The sequence below is a fragment of the Lithobates pipiens genome, unplaced genomic scaffold (genome assembly GCF_037356315.1).
Source record: "Lithobates pipiens isolate NorthernLeopardFrog02 unplaced genomic scaffold, aLitPip1_a1.2 Scaffold_8, whole genome shotgun sequence".
NCBI lineage: Eukaryota > Metazoa > Chordata > Amphibia > Anura > Ranidae > Lithobates > Lithobates pipiens.
Genome location: NW_027507903.1, coordinates 159989135 through 160011671, shown reverse-complemented (window position 1 = coordinate 160011671; position 22537 = coordinate 159989135). Strand labels below are relative to the sequence as shown.

General features: G+C 40.7%; 1 protein-coding gene across 1 annotated transcript in view; it reads left to right on the top strand.

The window, feature by feature from the left end:
• The window catches only part of CDNF (cerebral dopamine neurotrophic factor), a 70716-nt gene extending 53434 nt beyond the window's left edge, over positions 1-17282 (top strand). The window contains exons 3-4 of the mRNA XM_077473869.1: positions 12664-12805; positions 16850-17282. Coding sequence (XP_077329995.1) covers positions 12664-12805; positions 16850-17028 — 321 coding nt within the window. The 3' untranslated portion in view covers positions 17029-17282. The remainder of the gene's footprint in view (positions 1-12663; positions 12806-16849) is intronic.
• Positions 17283-22537: the final 5255 nt, after the last annotated feature.

Genomic DNA, 22537 nt, shown 5'->3' with positions numbered 1-22537 from the left:
GCTGGTTAGCTGCTGTGACCCGGATCAATGTCCCCTGTTCTGGCTTGGCCAGTGCTTGAAAGTAACGGTTGAAATATGACTCAGGCATGGTCGTTACCTGTGATCCGGTGTCCACTAAACAGTTGACTGGAATGCCTTCAAACTCGGCTCTTATGGTGGGACATCCTGCAACCAGGTGTTCGGAGCTGTGCTGAGTGGCCTGACACTCTACTTCCCCCGCAGTGTGCCTCATTACTGCGGGGGCCTGAAGTTTAACGCCGGCTCTGGGCGTCTAGGCAGGTCCCTCCGGCATTCTCTAGCGAAGTGTCCTTTTTCTCCACACCGCCAGCACTGAGCCTCTCTGCGTTGTTCTCTCTGTCTGTGTGCGGGAGGCGCCCGTAGGCCTGGACTGGCCGAGCTCACTGGAGGATATTGAGGGACTCGGTAGGTGGGAATACGTGGGTAAGGATGCTCTGGTGCAGGAACCATCGAGGCAGTCTGATAAGGTTGTTGTTGCCCCAGATATGCAACCTCAGGGGGGTAGCTCAAATCCATCCGTCTCTCTATTTGCGTCAACTTCTCATGCATGAGACCCAGGGAGCTTTGTAGGTCCTGCACCACTCTAACCAGGACCTCTTCATTCTTCGCAACCCCGAGGGAGGCGGTCTGGGTCCGTATCACTCCAGAGGCATAAATTTCTTCTTTACTTCGCTCCACGGCCTCAGCCAATATTTGCCGAAAATTCAGTGTAGGGTCCACTCTGACTCGTTCCCGTAGGGCTTGTCTCAGGTGAGAGCTGTAGAGTCCCAGGATCAATTGTTCCCTCAGTATCCGGTCTGCGGATCCCATGGCGGTTATCCCGTCTGCCTCTTTTTTCTGTATCTCAGCCAGTACTTCCTGTAGAGCCGTTGCATATTGTGAGACCCCTTCATTTTCCTGCTGTACCCGGTAGAAGAACTTTGCCCGGAGGTGGCCCGCACTAGCTGTTTCACCGTATATTTCTTCTAGAAAGCGCACAATCTCTTTCAAGGTACTGCGCGTAGCTTCCGGTTGTAAGCAAACAGTTTTCCGCGCTTCACCCTCCAGGGCAGCCAAAGCAATTTCCACCTGTAGCTCTGGGCTGACATTGTAAATTCTAGCAACGCTCTGTAATCTCGTCACCCAGTCTGACAGTGACATGTTCTGGCCATCAAATTTTGGCAACAAGTTAAAAAGCATGCCCATAGGGAGGGTCCTTGTAGGGGTTCCACCATTACCTAAGGCATTCACATCAACATCAGGTACGTTGCCTTCAGCCGCCTCCATCTCTGTAACCGTACCCTGCTCGCAGCGCCACTTGTAGCGGTCAGAGGTATAGGAGACCGCAATGCAGGTTTCAAGTACGGGACAGCAGACAAGGAGGCTGAAACAAAAACCGGCTTTATTAAACAGTGAGATATAATGGCCGGAGGAGGAGGATAACAGTATTAACAATTCACAGTAGTTTACAGTAAGGCTAACTGGAATGTGGTACACAAAATGGCTTTCCCGCCAACACATGCACAGTGATACAGGCTACCCTCTTCTAATATGTCCTGCCTGATTCCCGCTTATCGGGACACGTTTCTACAACGTACTATCTCAGTAGGGACTGTACTATTCCCTATCACAATCCAGCACCGGTGCTCACTCACAGTTTGTTAGACAGCTGGAGGGTCCCTTGTCTTGGCCTCCTTCATGAGGCAGGTGAAGTCCAGTTCCTAGTGCTGCAGCTTGCCCGTCTGGGACGGATGGATGAACACAGATGCGGCCCAAAATCACCACAGCTCTCTCTCTCTGCCCGAGATGCCCGATCTTTAGCTGGATACTGCGACTCTTTATCCACACAAAGTCTCCCTCTCCTCAGGGCAGACTTGACTTTTCCTCAGCTCCGCACAGGAATCCCTCAGCTGCCCACACACTCCTCACAGTTCTCTCTCACTGCCACTTCCTGTTTCCTCTCCTCTGAAGGGTCGGCAGCAACAGTGACATCTTGTGGCTAAACTGGAAATAGCAGGCTGTATATATTATAGATGGAACACAGTGCAATATAGTTCAGTAATCCTAGGGGCTGACCCCTACACATGTCCAATCTAATAATATTGAATTAACTGTCGTGATCGGCTGTCGAAATTAGTGTACACGTGATCCGAAAATTGCACGATTCTTCTTCGGATGACAGTTTTTGTACGATATTCGGATCACGTGTACGGGCCATTAGACTCTGGCCAGATCCTCACAGATATTTACCCTCTCCCCAGCCCTATCTTCTGAGCTAGATTCCCAGGGATTGGCTGGGGTGGAAAAATATTCATAATTCCAATACAAATAGATCTCCACTCATCCATAGTACACTAAATCTAGCCAGGGCAGGGGCTCTACACCTGCCTATACTCTTTTTTTCTCTAGTAAATTTCATTCAGCTCTCCCTTATTAAAAATGTTCTGCTACTGGTTAGTTTTATACTGCAATACCAGCTGTGGTCTCTTAAAGTGGTTGTATGCCTCTCGCTCTGTATTCTCTGATGTATCACTCTGTACTCCCTCTCTCTGATGTCTCTCTCTTTCTGTATTCTCTGATGTATCTCTCTGTAATCTCTGATGTATCTCTCTGTACTCTCTGATCGATCTCTCTCTCTCTCTGTATTTTCTGATGTATCTCTCTGTACTCTCTGATCTCTCTCTCTGATGTATCTCTCTCTCTCTGTACTCTCTGATCTCTCTCTCTCTCTCTCTCTCTCTCTGATGTATCTCTCTCTCTCTGTACTCTCTGATCTCTCTCTCTCTCTCTCTCTCTCTCTGATCTCTCTCTCTCTCTCTCTCTCTGATCTCTCTCTCTCTCTCTCTCTCTGATCTCTCTCTCTCTCTGATGTATCTCTCTCGCTCTCCCTGTATTCTCTGATGTATCACTCTGTACTCTCTGATCTCTCTCTCTCTCTCTCTCTCTCTCTCTCTCTCTCATCTCTCTCTCTCTCTCTCTCATCTCTCTCTCTCTCTCTCTCTCTCTCTCTCTGATCTCTCTCTCTCTCTCTCTCTCTCTCTGATCTCTCTCTCTCTCTCTCTCTCTCTCTCTCTCTCTCTCTCTGATCTCTCTCTTTCTGTATTCTCTGATTTCTCTCTCTCTGTATTTTCTGATGTATCTCTCTGTACTCTCTGATCTCTCTCTCTCTCTCTCTCTCTCTGATGTATCTCTCTCTCTCTGTATTCTCTGATGTATCTCTCTGTACTCTCTGATCTCTCTCTCTCTCTCTCTCTCTGTGTATTCTCTGATCTCTCTCTCTCTCTCTCTCTCTGATGTCTCTGTACTCTCGGATCTCTCTCTCTTATGTATTACTCTGTACTCTCTGATCTCTCTCTTTCTGTATTTTCTGATGTCTCTCTCAGATGTCTCTCTCTCGGATGTCTCTCTTTCTCTCTGATGTTATCTATTCAGTCTTCTGTGTTCAGGAAGCTATATACAGTCCCTTCCACAAGCCATGATTTGCCTGCATTGCATAGAGAAATGCAGAGACCAAGTGATGACATCACTGGGTTCAAAATAACATATGTATTAAAAATGGAAAGGTTTTATTTAAAAATGTCATGTGTTTTAATGAAAGGGATAGTGTAATTATTAGATGTACAGTAGAATGTTAGACAGCTGCAATCACACAATATTTGAATACAAAGTACTGACAAAGCATAAAGGCAAAAAAAAGTTGTACTGTCCTTTAATAAATAAATACCTCATTATAAGTGAAACAATAGTGCATCAATAGTGCATATGTAATTACTTTATGAACAATTAAAATAAGTGACAAATAAACATTCACAAGTGCAAATCAAATTACGTGAAACAGGTCATTAAGTGAAAACACAAAATGTCCATAATAATCCGTGAGTGCACCTAAATAACAAGCTTCAGTGTTCCACCACCACCAAACACTTCAATCCCTTACCAGATAAATAGAACCCTAAACATAGGAGGTCTAGGTGTCCGTTTAATAAAAAAATGCACATAAAATATTTTCAGGGTACTCAGAGATATCTTCAAATGCACCTATGCAATAAAAAACCTCAGCCAGGTTTGGTCAGATAATATCCAGTAGAAATGAAAAAAGAAAGGAATTCCATAGCATAGTAACTTAAAGGAATACCGTTTTATTATAAAAGAAAGCTACTCACCTGCACAATAATGGAGACAAGCATGTATAACTCCACCACTTGGCCAAGCGGGCATGATGACGTCAGTGCTAGGTTACACCCGGTGCATTTTGTCACAAGGGACCTAATCAAGGGGCTGGTTAATGATGTTTTATTTATGTGCTTTCCTGGATTGTTATGGACAGTTTGTTCTTTCAATTTGTTTCACATATTCCCTGATGCAGTGCCCAGCTTCCCTAGCCTTTTTTGCCTATTAGTCATAAAAATGGTCAGAATTTAATGAGATCTGTCCCACTATATTTGTCCCGAGCTTTGAACAAGATTCATCAAACCCAGACAGATTCACTCATCACTAGTCCTGACAAACACTGCGATAATAACTCACAATGTGTTTCCTAAATATAGCTGTAAACTGCTGAAAACAAATTGCATTCAAACCTACAACAACAGGTTTTATTACAAAACTAATTTAAGAAAAACAACCCTTTATACGAAAAATCGAAAAGAAAACTGGTAACAATTGGTCTCTTTAGTTCCTTGCCTAAAGTGGCCAATTAGGTTTAATCTTTTATTACCTAGGAAAATAAAACACTGTGTTGACTGGGAAAAACTTTTGTTGGTGATTTTTTTCCTCCAAGTAACTTTAACTGTAAGCCCTTGTACACACAGTCGGACATTCCGACCACAAAATCCATCGGATTTTTTCTGACGGATTTTGTCCGAAACTGGTGTTGCATACACATGGTCGGACAAAGTTGTTGGAAAATCCAATCGTTCGGAATGTGATGACGTTCGTTCTTTACGACGAGACTACGTTCAGGCTAGTAGCCAATAGCTTTGGTCTCGTAATTTGATCTGAGCATGCGTGGCACTTTGTCCGATCAGAATTCTCTACAAACGATCGGACAAAGTCTGATTGGATCATGTTGTCTGAAAATTTTATATACAGCTCTCAAGCTTTGTTGGTCGGACATTCCGACAGAAAAAGTCAGATGGAGCCCACACACGGTCGGATTATCCGACAACACGATCCGTTCGGACATGTACAAGGGCTTGGACATCTGAAAAAGAAATAAACATATATCATTGGTACTTGACCAGAAAAAAAGGTCTGCTAACAGATTAAAAATGGCTTAACTGACCCTTTATATGCTAATAGTGCAGTTGTGTGGATGGGCTCAAACTACATGGCTTCCACTAACTCCCCCAATAGTTTTACAAGTATTTAGGTACAAGTTTTGGGGAATGGAAGCTGTAAAACATGATTGACTTGGAGGACATTTTATTAAGAAAATGTCCAGAAGTGAATCCAAATAGTTTAAAAAAAAAAATGAATATGATTATTTCTGCAGGGTTAAATATGGGTATCAAACTGTTTGTATTTGAGTGATTTATTTATTTACTTTCATTTATGGTGCATCATTTTAGATCAAAATAATAATGTTTTTATTAATTTCTTTATTTCTTTCAATATACTCAGGGATATTATCTATTGATATGTGAAGTAATTTATTGGATAGTGATGTTTTTAGTAAAATTATTCAAAATGATAAGGTGTTAATTAACCACTTACAGACCGGACCATTTTGCTGGCTTAAGACCAGACCACTTTTTGCGATTCGGCACTGCGTCGCTTTAACTCACAATTGCACGGTCGTGCGACATGGCTCCCAAACAAAATTGACGTCCTTTTTTTCCCACAAATAGAGATTTCTTTTGGTGGTATTTGATCACCCCTGTGGTTTTTATTTTTTGCGCTATAAACAAAAATAGTGCCACAATTAAAAAAAAAACGCATTATTTTTTAATTTTTGTTATAATAGATATCCCCCAAAAATATATATATAAAAATGTTTCCCTCAGTTTAGGCCGATACCTATTCTTGTACATATTTTTGGTAAAAAAAAATCGCAATAAGAGATTATTGATTGGTTTGCGCAAAAGTTATAGCGTTTACAAAATAGGGGATAGTTTTATGGCATTTTTATACATTTTTTTTTTTACTAGTAATGGCAGCGATTTTTATTGTGACTGCGACATTATGGCAGACACATCAGACATTTTTGACACATTTTTGGGACCATTGTCATTTATACAGCAATCACTGCTATACAAATGCAGTGATTCCTGTGTAAATGACACTGGCAGTGAAGGGGTTAACCAGTGGGTGGCAGTGTAGGGGTTAAGTGTTCTTGGGGGCGTGTTACTAACTGTGGGGGGCTGGGCTTTCTTTTAGTGAACACTGATCTCTGCTCCAATCACATGGAGCAGAGATCAGTGTCACTTGCTGCTAGGCAGAACAGGGAGATGCTGTTTACAACTGCATCTCTCCATTCAGCCGCCCCGTGAGATGATCACAGGTATGCCCGCGGTGATCAAGCCCGCGGGACCCGTGACCGGACTCACGAGGGTCCCGACTGGCACGCGAGCGCACCGCCGGCGGTGCGCTCGCGTGCCAGTCGGGACCCTCGTGACCGATGGCAGGGCTGCATTAAAGATTGGACGTACATCTAAGCCAATATGCCTGCCCGTGCCATTCTGCCGACGTACATTGGTGTGCACCGGTTGGGAAGTGGTTAAAGTGTGACTAAATCCGGGATCCTGCATTTACTACAACTGGTCTCCCTCTGAACCCAGAACATGGAAATGCAATAATTCTAGTAAATATAAAAGGCTAAATACCTTTTCTCATCAGCAGTTAGAGCAGTTAGTGTCTGGTTAAAGCTTGCAGGAGGAGTTTTCATTCTCCCCTGATTGACCTATGAGGCTGCAGGACCCCTGACCCTCTGTCTGGACAGTGCTGATTGGCCCGATCACGTGCACTTTCCCAAGAAAACCAAAAAAAACCTCTCTATTAATACACACCAAACTGAGCATGTGGAGAGTGCCCCCAGGGCTCTGTTCTATCAGCAGATTGATTGGGGACAGTAAAAGAAGGGGAGGATCAGAGAAAACGGCATCAAACTGCTTTTTTACACAATGCACATAATGAAGCCCTTAGCTTCTACTGTGAGTATAACAAGCATGCTTTACTGCATATACTGACTGATATTACTGTTGTGGGTTTTTTAACACTTTAAGTGGGAGAGTGCTTTTAATGCAATGTTCTGCTTGTATCCAGCCTTTCCTTGACAAAGACTGATGTTCCCAATTGAAACACATGAGAAGTTAGGGCTGAGAAGGAGCCAATGGCTCTGGCTGCTGCCTCCCTGTCCTCTGAATGCAAGGAGAGGGAAGAGAGCTGCTACAGGTAGGTACAGCACTGAAACAAGCGAGGGTAAGTATTAAGGGGGTGAGGGGGCATACTACTACCGGGACATTTTTTACCTTAATGCATTGCATTAAAGCGGAGTTCCACCCCAAAGTGGAACTTCAACTTATTTGTCTCCTCCTCCCCTCCGTTGCCAAATTTGGTATCTTTCAGGGGGGAAAGGGGACAGGTCCCCTTCTCCACTTCCGAAGAAGATGCAGTGGCTCCATCTCTTGGAAGTTTGCCCCCCCCTCCTCCTTCCTCCGCCATCGGGCCAATAAGAAAGCACAGGGCACTTCAGGCATGCACAATAGGGAACCGGCTGTGAAGTCGAAAGGCTTCACTGCCGGGTTCCCTTACCAGGAATGTCAGCGGGTGTACCTGACAGCCGGTTCGAATATGGACAGGTAAGTGTCCATATATTAAAAGTCAGCAGCTGCAGGTAAAAAATTTCTTGGCTTAAGAACCACTTTAATGAGGTAAAGCTCTGCTGACTTCTATCATCCAGTCATATGTAAACAAAAATACTGTTTTTTAATTTCCTTGTGCGTGATTGGGTATTCATTGCAAAGTTATTTTTAACCACATTCACTAAGCTAAGGGAAGATTGCCTTGCAGAGTACAAATTCCCTTACAAAGTAAACAGTGTATTTCCCTTCCGTAAATCAACCCCTATGTGTTCAAAAGTATGGTTATGTTCATTTGGGGAAAGTATGTTAGCCATTTTTGACAAGATGTTAGTGCATTTGGAATGATCTTCTGTGAGCAGGAGATAATAAGAGACTGCTTTCTGTGAGACATTGGGTGTTGATAGTGTCATGTGAAAGTTTTGAAATGAATTGTGTGATGTATGATTTAGCTTGAAGGAATGTGTAGATGTCTGGGGAAATAGCTGGAAACTTTTGTGTTAGTTCTGGAAAAAGATAACATTTGTGGGGGTTTTTTGAGTTCATTTACTGTAGTTGTTTAAAGGAGGTGAGTCCATGATTGTTTCAGGGAAATGTGGCCAGGGCTGAAGTTTTCACTGCCTGCAAGTGGGAGAAATAATCTCAAACTAACTGCTTCTTTAGATGACATATTGCTAATTATCTCCAACCCAAAACAAGCCCTTCCCCACATTATCCACCTAATAACTAAATTTGGAACGAAATATCATTTTTTATAAATCTGCTGCATTCTATTTACACTCTACTCACAAGCCACCATAGAGTTGATTATACCCGTTGGACCAAAAATTTGAAAATTATACAATTTCTTAGCATTATAATCTCTAAGAACACAAACTGTCTTTATGAAAAAAACATATCACCTTCACTCAAATACATTCAAAAAGAATTCACAACACGATCCAACTTTACTCTTCCCTATCTTGGCAGAGTTTCTTTAATCAAAATGATCACCTTCCTTCATTTGCTTTTCTTAATAGAAGACCTATACATCTAAACTCAAAGGACATTCATAAAATTAATCGAATGATAAGACACTTGATATGGCGGAAAAAGCATGCCAAGATTAGTAGACTCGAGCTCCAACAACCAATAGTAATCCTTTCAACCATTATTTTAAAACATTTAGTCCAGGTTCACATCTATGCGGCTGCACTTGATGCGTTTCTCAGGCACGCACATTTTTCAGTGCATTTTGCGTTTTTAAACCACCGTTTTTTATGCGTTTTTGCATGCAGTTTTCATGCATTTTGCCTTTTACTTTTTTTTCTGTCTCTTTAAACACACTGTATATAGCTTGTTGCTAAGGAGGGGGCCAGGAAGCCGGCCGCCACGTCCTTAGCAACCGATGAGTCATCAGCTGTCAAAAGGGTTCTCCGCTGAAAGCTGAATGTAAAAAATAAATAAAAATTTGCCGGGGAAAAAAAAAATGGCGTGAGGTCCCCCCCCCCCCCCGGTCCATACCAGGCCCCTCAGGTCTAGTATGGATTCGGAGGGGACCCCCCAAAAAATCCATACAAGACCCTTATCTGTACATGCCGCCAGGCAGGTCAGGAAAGGAAGGGGACATGCGAGTGATCCCCCCTCCTGAACCATACCAGGCCACTCGGATAAGGGCCTGGTATGGACCTGGAAGGGAACCCCATGCCAAGATTTTTTTTTTTTTTTGCAATTTTTTTGCCGGCAAATGTCTTTTTTTTTTTTACATTCAGCTCTCAGCGGGGAACCCGGCTGATACCTGATGACTTATCTGTTGCTAAGGACGTGATGGCCAGCTTCCCGGCTCCCTTCAGCTATATAGAGTGGTAAAATGAGAACTGCAAAGCACATCAAAAAACGCATCAAAAAAGTCCCCAACCCTTTCCAAAAACGTACTGGCCGCAAAAAGCATAAATGTGAACTAGTACCATATAGGAAAACATGTTAAATGGACATGCAGTGCGTTTCTGCAAACTACAAAACGCACTAAAAAACACATAGGTGTGCATGTAAGATAAGTATTTTCTTTGTAGGCCATGAATTTGGGAAGATCTCTATTCACATTCTTTTGGGATGAAATATGAGGGAACAGTATAACAGTTTAAAATCATACCAACTGTGAAAATGTGGTGCCATGTGGTTCCTGTGTTGATCTTTTCTGCTTACAGTCATCATACATGCTTCTGCTATCTTGTCAGTCTGGTGCATCACTGAGCCTGACACTAAATGCCATAGACATAGATAGTAGTTGGACAAGATGGCACCCTCTAATGATAAATACAGTTATCACAAGACAAGATTCCTTTTCTTGATGAGGACCCAATTTTTTTTTCAAAAATCTCACATGCAAATAACAGCCACTTTGTGTCAGGCACTGCCCCCTTTCCTGAGCCTCACTATTGGCCTATCACTGTGCAAATTTCTTGGAAAAGAACATTGCTGTCATGACATAGAAATTATAGCTGACTGGAGATTGAAACAGGTAATCTGACTTGTGTAGCAAAGCTATATCAAACACTGTAAAGGCGCTTCCCTGGATGTTGCAAATATCTTAAAGCGGACCTTCAGTAATTTTTTCAACTTTCCATCTATTAAATGTTCTGCCCTTGTTGTTTTAACTTTGGATAGTAAATCTTCTGCAAGTAAATATCTTATACAGCCCATCTCCTGTTTCTTGTCTGGGAAAAAGCCTAGGCTTATGACAATCATGTACAGCTCACTCTCTCACTCTCGTGAGAGTTTGCCATGAAGGGAGGGGGGATGAGCCATAAGAGGGCAAATGAGAGCTGTCTAGCTGGAGATGTGCCTGTGTGTGTCTGTGTAAATCCAGGAAGTGAACAGGCAGCAGCTTCAGCTGCCCACAGTTAAAATGGTTACAGCCAGACTCAGTGGAGGGAGATTTCTTCAGCATATTTGGCAAGTATAGAATCAAATATATATAAAATAATATGCAAAGTGGTTGGAGGGAAGCAAAGATGTTTTTATTACAAATTATGTGAGTAGACTGCAGTTCCTATTTAAATATGCAGTCTAATAGAACCAGTTGTGATTTTAAGTGTATAAACACCAATAGTACAAGATATAGCAAAAAATCAGGTGCTAGATTCTCACAAATGAACCAATTACCACATCTATATTTGTAAATGATCAACCTAATGCAAGTCTAAAAGTAGTCCCAATCCACTGTGCTCTTTTGAAAACATATATGGTTACTATTTCTTCTCAATGGGTTAATAAAAGTTTTCCCCACGTGAAGTGTGCACTCACCAGATGTATATGGCTGACAAAGTAGCCTATGCACTTTTAAAGAAAGCTTCCTAAAGCCGCGCTACGTGCAAAATGCATAGAGGCTGAGCTGCGACATCATATACAGTCTATTGCCTCTCACATATTTATTATTGCTATCTAGAAATTATATGTACTGAATTTTTTTTGACAGAACTGAAGCTTTCCTTTAAATATACATTTAACTCACTGAGTTAAGGCAAAATACCCTTACCTATACCCAGTGAAGTGACTGGACTCAGGTGATACACAGAGATGAAAGAAATCCTCGGACATAAGCTGTACCTGTCTATCTCCAGCCATCTGACCTTTCCAGCCTTCTACAACACATAGATGAATAGATTTTTCTCAGCAGCAGAAAGCAGGGGGCGGGATCTAATGTCACTCACTGCAGAGCTAGAGCATGGAGCTGAGTGTAATCTGAGAGCTGATTGAAGGAAAGTGATGCCCCCCTCTTCATAGGCTCTGAGAAACATAGAGCTGATAGTATGAGTATACCTCCCAACATTTTCAGATGGGAATGAGGGATGCCTACTAGCAAATGTATGTTGGCATACCACATCCCCTTAAAGGAGAATTAACCAAGAAAAAAAAAAGTTTAATTAAGTCCACAAGGGTTTTTTTTTTTAACCACTACTATTCCTTTATATTGGCTTTTAAAATTTACAAATGCAGCAATTTAGAATTTGAATGAAAGGTTTAGCTCTGGCAAACACTTTTTGAAATATAAAAAGTGCATTTATATACAACTATATAGATCAGACCAAAATGAGGGACAATGAGGAGGGAGGGACAGAGGGACATTGCACCAAATCAGGGACAGTCCCTCGAAATCAGGGACAGTTGGGAGCTATGGTATGAGTCATCTGCTGTGTACTGGAGGAAGGGGGGGGGGGGCAGGCCATCTTCCTGGAGGCTGGGGTGTTGGCTTATGGCCTGTACACAAAAATACCACTTTTGCCACGATCGTACGATAATTGGATCGTTAGTACAGAGCTTTCGAGAGCCAATCACGACAATTCATCCAATATTATTCAATTAGACAAGCACCTAAACTAGAACCTATATGCTAAAATTTTCCTCATACAATTTTCGTTTAGTCAGAATAGTTGTCGTCCGAAAATATGATACACATACATTACAACACATGACATCACTTCTGATTTTTAGTCGTACAAGAATTTTTGTGATTTTAGTAACCTATTCAATACCTACTTGAAAATATTGACGATCTGTCATCCAATTTTTGGATCGTGTGTACGGGGCATTAATCTATTTGAGTGAGTCATGCAGATAGCAGAGAGAGGATAAATCAGAGACGAGCCAGACTTGACTTTGGATTCAGGTTAGTACACACTAAAGTGGGATGCCCTTTGTTCATTTTTCATGTCTGAGGTTTACAACCACTTTAAATTGCTGGCTTTCTTTACATGCTTCCTTTACTTACAACAGCATACTCTTTAAACTGACTAGCTTTCATGTGAAAAAAAAACAGACTAATTTTACTGTATTTATGTCTGTACTGAAATTTCATAAGATTAATATAAAACTTTGTTTTTATTAGTGTTACTATTTAGGGGCCACAAGTGATGCAGCTACAAAAATTGTAAGTGAAGTTAGTCGTCCTATGAGTGCTCATGTGCCAGTATCCAAAATCTGTGAGAAACTGAGGAGGATAGACATTCAGATCTGCGAGCTGAAATATGGTATGTATTGGATAAGTAAAGTCATTATTGCACCTATTTTGTCATATCATAAGGTCACGCCTTAGATTTAGGTGATCAGATTTTCAAACTGAAATCCGGGGACACCCTACTCACCATGGCCACTTTTAATGTGGGTGGAGCAGGGCAGAGCTCCACCCACATTAATAGAGAAAATAGCAGCACGTAAAGCACACTACACCAAATGGTGAGTGTGGTCAAAAATGTACTGCCCTGCCAGTGAACAGGCATATTTTATTAAGTTTCTTCCTACTTTTGGTCAGTCTAAACAAGAAAACTAATTTAATTGTAGTGTGTGGCCAGCATAATAAAGATCACCCTGATGCCATAAATGCTTTTCCCTACATTTAAAAAAAATTTAAGCTTTTTGGCATGGCAAAAAAAAAAAGACCTTACATTTTTGGAGCAAGGTCTGCTTTAAGCAGTGGCAGAGAGATCTCAAAGACATACTGGGCATCCTCTAGCAACTAATCTACAAGTCTGTATTATATACTATAACAAAAATATGAAGAAATGTTAAAGTGACATAAAATAAAATAATGTAAAATTATGCAAAACAATTATGCAAACAATTTACACAAAAGTAAACCCAAGCATCAGTATCAGTTTCCGCAATATTAATCTACAGCATTGTTGTTGGTTTATACAATAATAACCCCCAGCATTGGTGCCAGTTTCTGGAATAATAATGCCCAGCATTGGTGTCAGTAGCAGCAATTATAATCCCCAGCATTGGTGCCAGTTTTTGCAAAATAAATACCTAGCAATAGTACCCGTTTCTGCAATAATATTTCCCAGAATTGGTGCCAATAGTAGCAATAATAACTCCCAGAATAGGTGGTAAATGGTGGTATGCTATTTAAACCCCCTTTATTGGTAGCCTGTTAAAGTGGAATTCCAGCTTAAACCTAACTAGCCTTAAAATGCCCCCTACCCCATTCTAACACCTTTACTGACTAACCTGTGCAAAAAAGATGTGTATACTTACCTATTTTCAAGCCTTTCCAGTCCGGTCACATGATCTCCTGTGTCAGCCAATGGTGGCTGGAGTGGAGAGGAGAGAGCACTCAATAACAGTTGGGCTAAACCCTGGAGCAGTGACATCACCCATAGGTTCCCATATCCCAGCTATTGTTGGCACTCCCTCCTCTCCACTGCATATGCCGTTGGCTAACACAGGGTTGATCATGTGACCAGACTAGAGCAGCCTGAATATAGTCAGCATAGGTGTAGAAGGTGGAAGTGCATTTTAAAGGCTAGTTAGGCTTAAACAATTAAAAACAATTGAAGCTTTTTGGCACGAGGAAGGGGGCATGATAAAAAAAAGAAGACCTTACATTTTTGGTGCAAAGTCTGCTATAAGCAGAGGCAGAGGGATCTCAGAGACACACTGGGCATCCTCTAGCAACTAATCTACAAGTCTGTGTTATATACTATAACAAAAATATGAAGAAATGTTAAAGTGACATAAAATAAAATAATGTCATATTATGCAAAACAATTATGCAAACAATTTACACAAAAGTAAACCCAAGCATTGATGTCAGTAGCAGCAATATTTCTTTCTGCCCCCATCTTATCCCAGCCCTGCGCACAACTAATAGCAAGGTCTTTACTCACAGTGTCCCAGGAGCTGTCTGCCACACAACATCAACAGGTAGATCCTAAGTGAGGGGGATAACAAGATCCTTCTCCAGACCAGAACTTCAAGACAGTGCCCTCCAGCAAATATAATCATGTAGCAAACTTCCCAGGCCCTCAGCCCAGCAGCGACTGAGGCCCAGACTGCAGATTCTTGTCTATTCTGGCTATATCAGAGGAAGAATCCCACCCAGGAGACTGGAACCCTCCCTGAAGAGGACAGAACACTCTGGAGAGGTGTTCAAAACATTTATCACCTCCCCAGCCACCTTCTGCACGACTCCATCCAGGGATTGGCTGTAGCATGATAAATATTTGTGATGGCTATTTGAATTTGCCTGCCCTATACTCTGGAAGCTTCTTCCAGAGGCAGGCGGGAAGACTCAAGCACCAAGCTCAGGAAACTTTGAACAGACAATAACAAAGAACTGCTGAATCTATTTTTTAACTTCACTGTAATCAGTGGTGCAGCAGCACCACTGATTACAGTGAAGCCCAAAAAATAAATAAATAACCTAGCAGCTTAACTAAGTGAGGGTGATACAAGTCCTTGGGAAAATAATGAAATGATAGCATCTTCAATGTATATGGAAAGCACTCTTTCAATTATAGTCCTGCTTCATTCACATTGAAGTGGCCCTTCATGGGAATGTTCAGGATGCAGAGGGGTGAGGATAGCACTGCACACGATAGGGATTCAAGTCGCAGAGCTCTCATGTGTCTAAGAACATAGCAGACATCAACACACTGTCCCAGATGTCAGGACTCATAAGGAGCTGCTGATAGGGTGTTAATAGTTTATATCATAGGACAGGAGAGAGTTTATCTGCAAAATGAACTGAATTTCTCTTAGATAGGGCTAAGGTCCACTTTGGAACATCCATATATATATATTATTGTGAAAACGTTTTAGACAGGTGTGAAAAAATGCTGTAAATTAAGAATGCTTTCAGAAATAGAAATCCTGCTGCAGAATAAATTTGGGGCCAATCACATGCCTCCGAGATGGTATGGCATGATGGATAAGTGTCTGCCTGTATTTCAGAGCATTTAGAAATCTCCAACTCCATTTGCAGAAATGCAGCTCCAAATGTGCAAGGAACCTTCACAATGCTTCACTATTGCCTGCAGACACTCATTACTATACCAGTCTTCAGCCCTTCGGTGAACAAACTACCTGCTGCTACAGCCAGACACAGTATTTACAATTTTGATTCATCAGTCCAGAGCACCTGCTGCCATTTTTCTGCACCCTAATTCCTATGTTTTTGTGCATAGTTGAGTCACTTTGCCTTGTTTCCACATCGGAGGTATGGCTTTTCAGCCACAATTCTTCCATGAATACCATTTCTGGCCAGACCTCTCCTGACAGTAGATGGGTGTACCTGGGCCTCCCTGGTTTCTGACAGTTCTGTGTGGACATCTTCCCATATCAAAGGGAAGTAAGCATTATGTGTCTTTCATCTGCTGCATTATGTTTCCTGGGTCAACCACTGTGTCTACAGTCCTCAACATTGAACAGCATATCTTGCAACCCCAGTCTGCTTTGAAATCTTTGCCTGGGAGAGACCTTGTTGATGCAGTATAACTACATGGTGTCTCATTTCTGTGCTCAGTCTCGGCATGCTGTATGCAATGTGACATGAAATTGTCTTCCACAATCTCACCTTAGTAGCAGAGTATGGCTGTTCCTCACCCAGTTTTAAACCTTCGACACAGCTGTTTATGTTTCTGTTAATAAATGTGTTTCAAACTACACATGAAATTGATGATCATTAGCAACTGCTTGGTATAATAGGTTATTGATACACCTGACTCTAATCCTACAAAATCTCTGGCTTTGTTTTAGTGCAAGAATTGGTGCTGGTTTGAAGCCAAAGGGTAGTCACACCAAATATTGATTTAGATTTTTCTTCAGTTTACTCTTTGCATTTCATTTTGTAAATTGATAAAAATAAACAAATCAAATATATATTTCTGGAAGCATTCTTACCTTACAGCATTCCATCACAACTGCTTACAACATTTGCACAGTACTGTGTGTGTGTGTGTATATATATATATATATATATATATATATATATATATATATATATATATATATATATATATATATATATATATAATTTTTTATTTTTTTTCATAAACTTGTGTTTTGGCAATAATTTAAAATAGTTAATTTTTTTTAGTAGGGTAACTAACTATGCAGTACATCTACCAATCATAAGACTGAACAAAATGGAAATCAGATGGGCTCATATGGACTACACCATACTGCTCATAAAATAGTTTTTTTTAAAATGCTCAATTAAATATGCTGGATTCATGTAGCGGTGTGCCTCTTTCTCATACATTTTCTCTTTGTGCATGTGTTTTGTGATGCAGAGAAGAAGATTGATCTAAATTCTGTGGACCTGGCTAAACTGAGGGTGGCAGAGTTAAAGAAGATACTGGACAGCTGGGGAGAGACATGCGTAGCCTGCATAGAGAAAACAGATTATGTTCAGCTTATAAAAGAACTAGCTCCAAAATATACTGCACAAAATCAAAGGACAGATCTGTGAAATCATCTACTATAATTAAAGATGGAGCTGCTGTATAACAGAGGAATGGAAAATGGAAGTACTGTCCCTAACAATCTTTTTAGCTATAAGATTTCATACTCTAACCTATACAAGAAATGACAGCTGAAATCTTGGTTGCTATGGGCAACACAATTACCTTTTCTTCCCATTTTAATATGTGAAGGTTAATTATACATTTAGTGAACTCATTAAATGTTAAAACATGTATAGTTAATAAAAGGTACAGGAAATAACACGCTGACAATTATGTGTATTTAATATAATTTAATATTGTTCTTTTATAATAATAATAATCATTATCATCATCATCCCTGAATAGAAGTAAATGCATTTAAATGTATGGGAACATGTGTGATCTCAGCAGAACTTATGCCATTGTAAATTACTTAGGAGGCTTCCTAAGTACGTATTGAATTACAATAATAAACATTATATGCCTATTAATGTGTTATTACAAAGAAATTAAGTTACTTTCCCTTAGTCATTAATTAGATTCAAATCAGCCCTAAAGATTTAATCAGGTTGGTGGTTGTTAAGGAAAAATGTCACCATGATGGCATAAGTACCTACAGTCATATGAAACAGTAAGTACAACCAATGGCAATAGTTGACCTTTTGAACATATCTGAGCAGACAAACATTAGATCTTGATTTAAATAGTGATTATAGGTAAAAGTGATGTACTTGAAATGATAACACATACAATTAACATGGTGTATTCATTTTCATGATCTAAATTCATCAAAATGCTGATTTTTCATATAGAAGGGTAAGTACACCATTACAGTTACTATCACTTCAGATCCATGAAATTAGAATCTGATTCCAGGTTAGGTGTCATTGATTATAACCTCCTTAGAGGGTATGCAGGTGAACCTGCCTTACTATAACCTTAGGTATCTAGTCTGGTGTTCTCTTATTTCTATTGGCATGTGAGGTGTCATCATGCCAAGATCAAAAGTGCTCTCTAAACCCTTCAGAAAGAAAGTTGTAGATGCCTATGGGTCTCACAAGAAGTTTAAAACGCTTGTCAAGTGACTTAAAATCAATTTAAGCAAGATAATCTACAGGTGGCATAGATTTCAAACAACTGCTAATTTGACTAGGACTGGATGGCCCAGAATATTTAACCCGTGAGCTGACGTTTTGCTCCTAAAAGAAGTCTCCACGAATCCCTACAATTGTTAAGGTAAAGCCCCATAGACACTATCAGATTTTCTGCAGATTTTTGTGTTCAGTTTTACCAAAACCATGTAGTACAAGGGCCTGCCTGATTGCATAAACATTGAAACTAATTTGACCTCATATTATATGGTTTTGGTAAATCTGAGGGAAAAAAATCAGCAGAAAATCTGATAGTGTGTGTGGGGCTTTATTCTTGCAAAAGTTGGGACCATTAGAGCAAGATTACAGTTTGCTATTAAACATAATGGCAACGATTGGGCCTTCTGGAACAATATGCTGAAGGCAGACCAAAGATAGAATTGTTTGATCGCAGTAACTGTAGACAAGCTTGCTGCAAAGCAAAGACAGTTTTTCAGAAGAAACACCTCATAACAACTGTGAAGCATAGTGGTTGAAATGCTAATGTTTTGGGTTTCTTTGCTGCTTCAAGGCTTGGGCAGCTTGCAGCAATCAAGACAACTATATATTCTATATCATATCAAATTGTGCCTGATAAAATCAGGCCATCTGTTCAAAAGTTGAGATTTTACTGAAAATTTTTCTTTCAACATAATCATGATCCGAAGCAGACCAGCAAATTCACTAAGGAATGTCTCGTAAAGAAGATATAAAGGGTTTTGCATGATATGATTTCCACTGAAATTTTGTAGGGGGATTTGGAAATAGACCGTTTCTGCATGGAAACCCACAAACCTCTTTCAACCTCAAGGAGAAATGGTCATGGAAAAATGGTTGAAAATGTCACTAAGTCAATGTCGTAGACTGGTGGGGAGTTTGTACAAAATGCCTACAAGAAGTCATTTCTACTAAAGCAGGCAATGTCAGCTTTTGATGCCATGGTGTACATACTTTTTCCACAATACACCTTTATATGCATTCCTTTTTTTTTAAGGCACATTTTTCTTGTGTTGTTATTCAATTTATTTCTTATTTACTTGTTTAATAAAGATCTCAATTTTGCCTGTTGAAATATGTTGAAAAAAGCTGACAGTTTCCATAGGATGAACTTTGTTTTTCACAAAACTGTATATTCTTAGAATTACAGTATGTATAATATATATTTTCCTTATGGTATTGCTTTAAAGTAAGATAAAGACAGACTTGCAGCATGAACATGTAAAGGTGTGCCAGTTATTCTACCAATGATATAATGACATTAATTATGTTGCACCTTTCTGTTTCCTAGGATGTCCTGGAGCTGCCTACAGCTTCCCATAGACATGAGTAGATAAAGGCAGCTGTATGCACTATTAGCTTAAAGTAGTGAATGCACAGATACGTTCACGGGCCACTATATTAGATACACCCATTCAATTGATTGGTAACACAAATTGCTAATCAGCCAATCACATGGAAGCAACTCAATGCATTTGGGCATCTAGATGTGGTGAAAAGACTTGCTGAAGTCCAAACCGAGCATCAGAATGGGAAAGAAAGGGGATTTAAAGTGGTTGTAAACCCTTACAAACCACTTTGACCTACAGGTAAGCCTAGATTAAGGCTTACCTGTAGGTCCAAGAAATATCTCCTAAACCTACATAGTTTAGGAGATATTTGCCGAAAGACAGGCACACTGAGCGTGCCGCTGTCAACGGCGATATCCCGCGAGTGTCGGCTCCCGTGCGCATGCGCGGGAGTGACGTCATCGCGGCTTCGTCGAATGACAGCGGCGGAGCAGCGAGACCCACCGAGAAGATGGATGCTCCGGACTACAGGGGACAGCGGTGACTTCGCTGGCTCCTGTGTCAGGTAAATGACACATAATGGACTACTATGCGATGCATAGTAGTCCATTATGCTTTACCTTTGCAGGGAATCAAAGAGGAAGTAAACTCATCAGGGTTTACTTCCTCTTTAAGTGACTTTGAACGTGGCATGGTTGTTGGTGCAGACGGGCTGGTCTGAGTATTTCAAAAACTGCTGATCTACAAGGATTTTCACACACAAACATCTCTAGGGTTTACAGAGAATGGTCCGAAAAAAAGGGAAAATATCCAGTGATATCTGGTTGCGTGGATGAAAATGCCTTGTTGAGGTCAGAGAAGAATGGGCAGACTAGTTTGAGATGATAGAAAGGCAGCAGTAACTCAAATAACCACTCATTACAATCAAGGTATACAGAATACCATTTCTGAATGCACAACACATTGAAACTTGAAGGCTCAACAAAATTGGACAATAGAAGATTAGAAAAACGTTGCTTGGTCTGATGAGTCTCGATTTAAGCTGCAACATTCAGATGGTACGGTCAGAATTTGGTGTAAACAGCATGAAAGCATGGATCCATCCTGCCTTGTATCAATGGTTCAGGCTGGTGATGGTGTAATGGTGTAGGGGATATTTTCCTGGGACACTTTGGGACCCTTAGTACCAATTGAGCATTGTTTGTTGCTGACCATGTCCATACTTTTATGACTACAGTGTACCCATCTTCTGATGGCTACTTCCAGCAGGATAATTCTCCATGTCACAAAGCTCAAATCATCTCAAACTGGTTTCTTGAACATGCCAATGAGGTCACTGTACTCCAATGGCCTCCACAGTCACCAGATTGCAATCCAATAGAGCACCTTTAGAAAGTGGTGGAATAGGAGATTTGCATCATGGATGTGGAGCAAACAAATCTACAGTGACTGCGTGATGCCATCATGTCAATATGGACCAACATCTCTGAGGAATGTTTCCAACACCTTGCTAAATCTATGCCACTGAGAATTAAGGCGTTTCTGAAGGCAATAGGGGTCCAACCCGGTTCTAGCAAGGTGTAGCTAATTAAGTAACCGGTGAGTGTATATGATGTACTAAATGTACACCACCTGCGTTTGGGACATTACATCTGTATGTGCGCACGCTCCTTTATACTAAAAGCAGAACGTGGCTGCGTATAGCCGCTTTCACCCATTCATGTGTGCACGGCAGGTGTACGCAGCACCAGGACAATCTGGGCACCAAAAATATGCATTGTTTATGCTGCATGGGCAAATGCGCCAATGTGCATGTAGCCTATTCAGGGTTACTGATCTTTGAGTTTTACTGATCAATGTCCGATTACTAAATCAAAACCAATTCTGTTTTATCGTACAGAATAAATATCTTGTAATATGGCATCTTTCATTTACACAGAGAAACAAACATGTCAAAGCACATTAACGGATAATGAAGTTTCTTATTGAATCGCATACCATGTATTTATTTTCAGTGAGAACAGTGTATTACTATGATAATGGAAGCCCTGGGTATGATTCATGTCTAATTCTCGTTTTCTGCTGTCTGCTAGGCATTTTCTGCTGAGGTTGTCCCATGAAGAAATTATACTGCATGCTTAAGCACAGTGTCTGGGGCTTCATTCTATTAAAGTCTGGACTTCAGTATTTTATGCCAACTGGGAAAGGTCTGTTTTCATCTGCAAAATGCACTGTAATGTGTAGTATTTCATGGGTGGACAGAGCCAGTTAATGACCAGATTGACGCTAATAATTCTAAGCAAGTGAGCTAAAATGCTGTATTATCTTTGAAAACATTTTTTATGTTCTGTAATGTGTGCTGACTGGTTTCATTTAAAGGGAAAGTACTTTATTTATTTTTTAATGCTGATATAACATACATAATGGCTATAAAAGCCAATTTGGAATGTATAGGTATTAAAAATGACCTCTCTTTACTATTCAGCAGCCAAAATAAGATTTTCTAAGACCCCATACACACTATTAGATTTGATGCAGATTTTTGTCTGATATACCAGATATCAGATATACCAAAACCCTATAATATGAGGTTAAACCTTAAAGTGGTTGTAAACCCTTACAAACCACTTTGACCTACAGGTAAGCCTAGATTAAGGCTTACCTGTAGGTCCAAGAAATATCTCCTAAACCTATACGGTTTAGGAGATATTTACAAAAAGACAGGCACCGCTGTCTACGGCGCATGCGCCGTAGACAGCGGCGCGCAGGTGCACTGAGCAGGCTGCAGATCAATGCGATATGCCGCTCGTGTCGGCTCCCGTGTGCATGCGCGAGAGTGATGTCATCGCAGCTCCGGCGAATCACAGCGAGACCCAGAAATCCGGGATACATGGCAGCGGCGAAGATGAAGACGGAGGACCGCATTGGGGGCTTCGTTCTCAGGTAAGTTATTCATAATGAGCTAGTATGCTATGCATACTAGCGCATTATGCCTTTGCCTTGCAGGTTGCTTTTTTTTTTTTTTTTATTGCCTTTACTTCCTCTTTAATGCCACATACACATGATTGGAATTATGGTCGGAAAAAGCTCTGATGGTTTTTCCAACGGAATTCCACTCA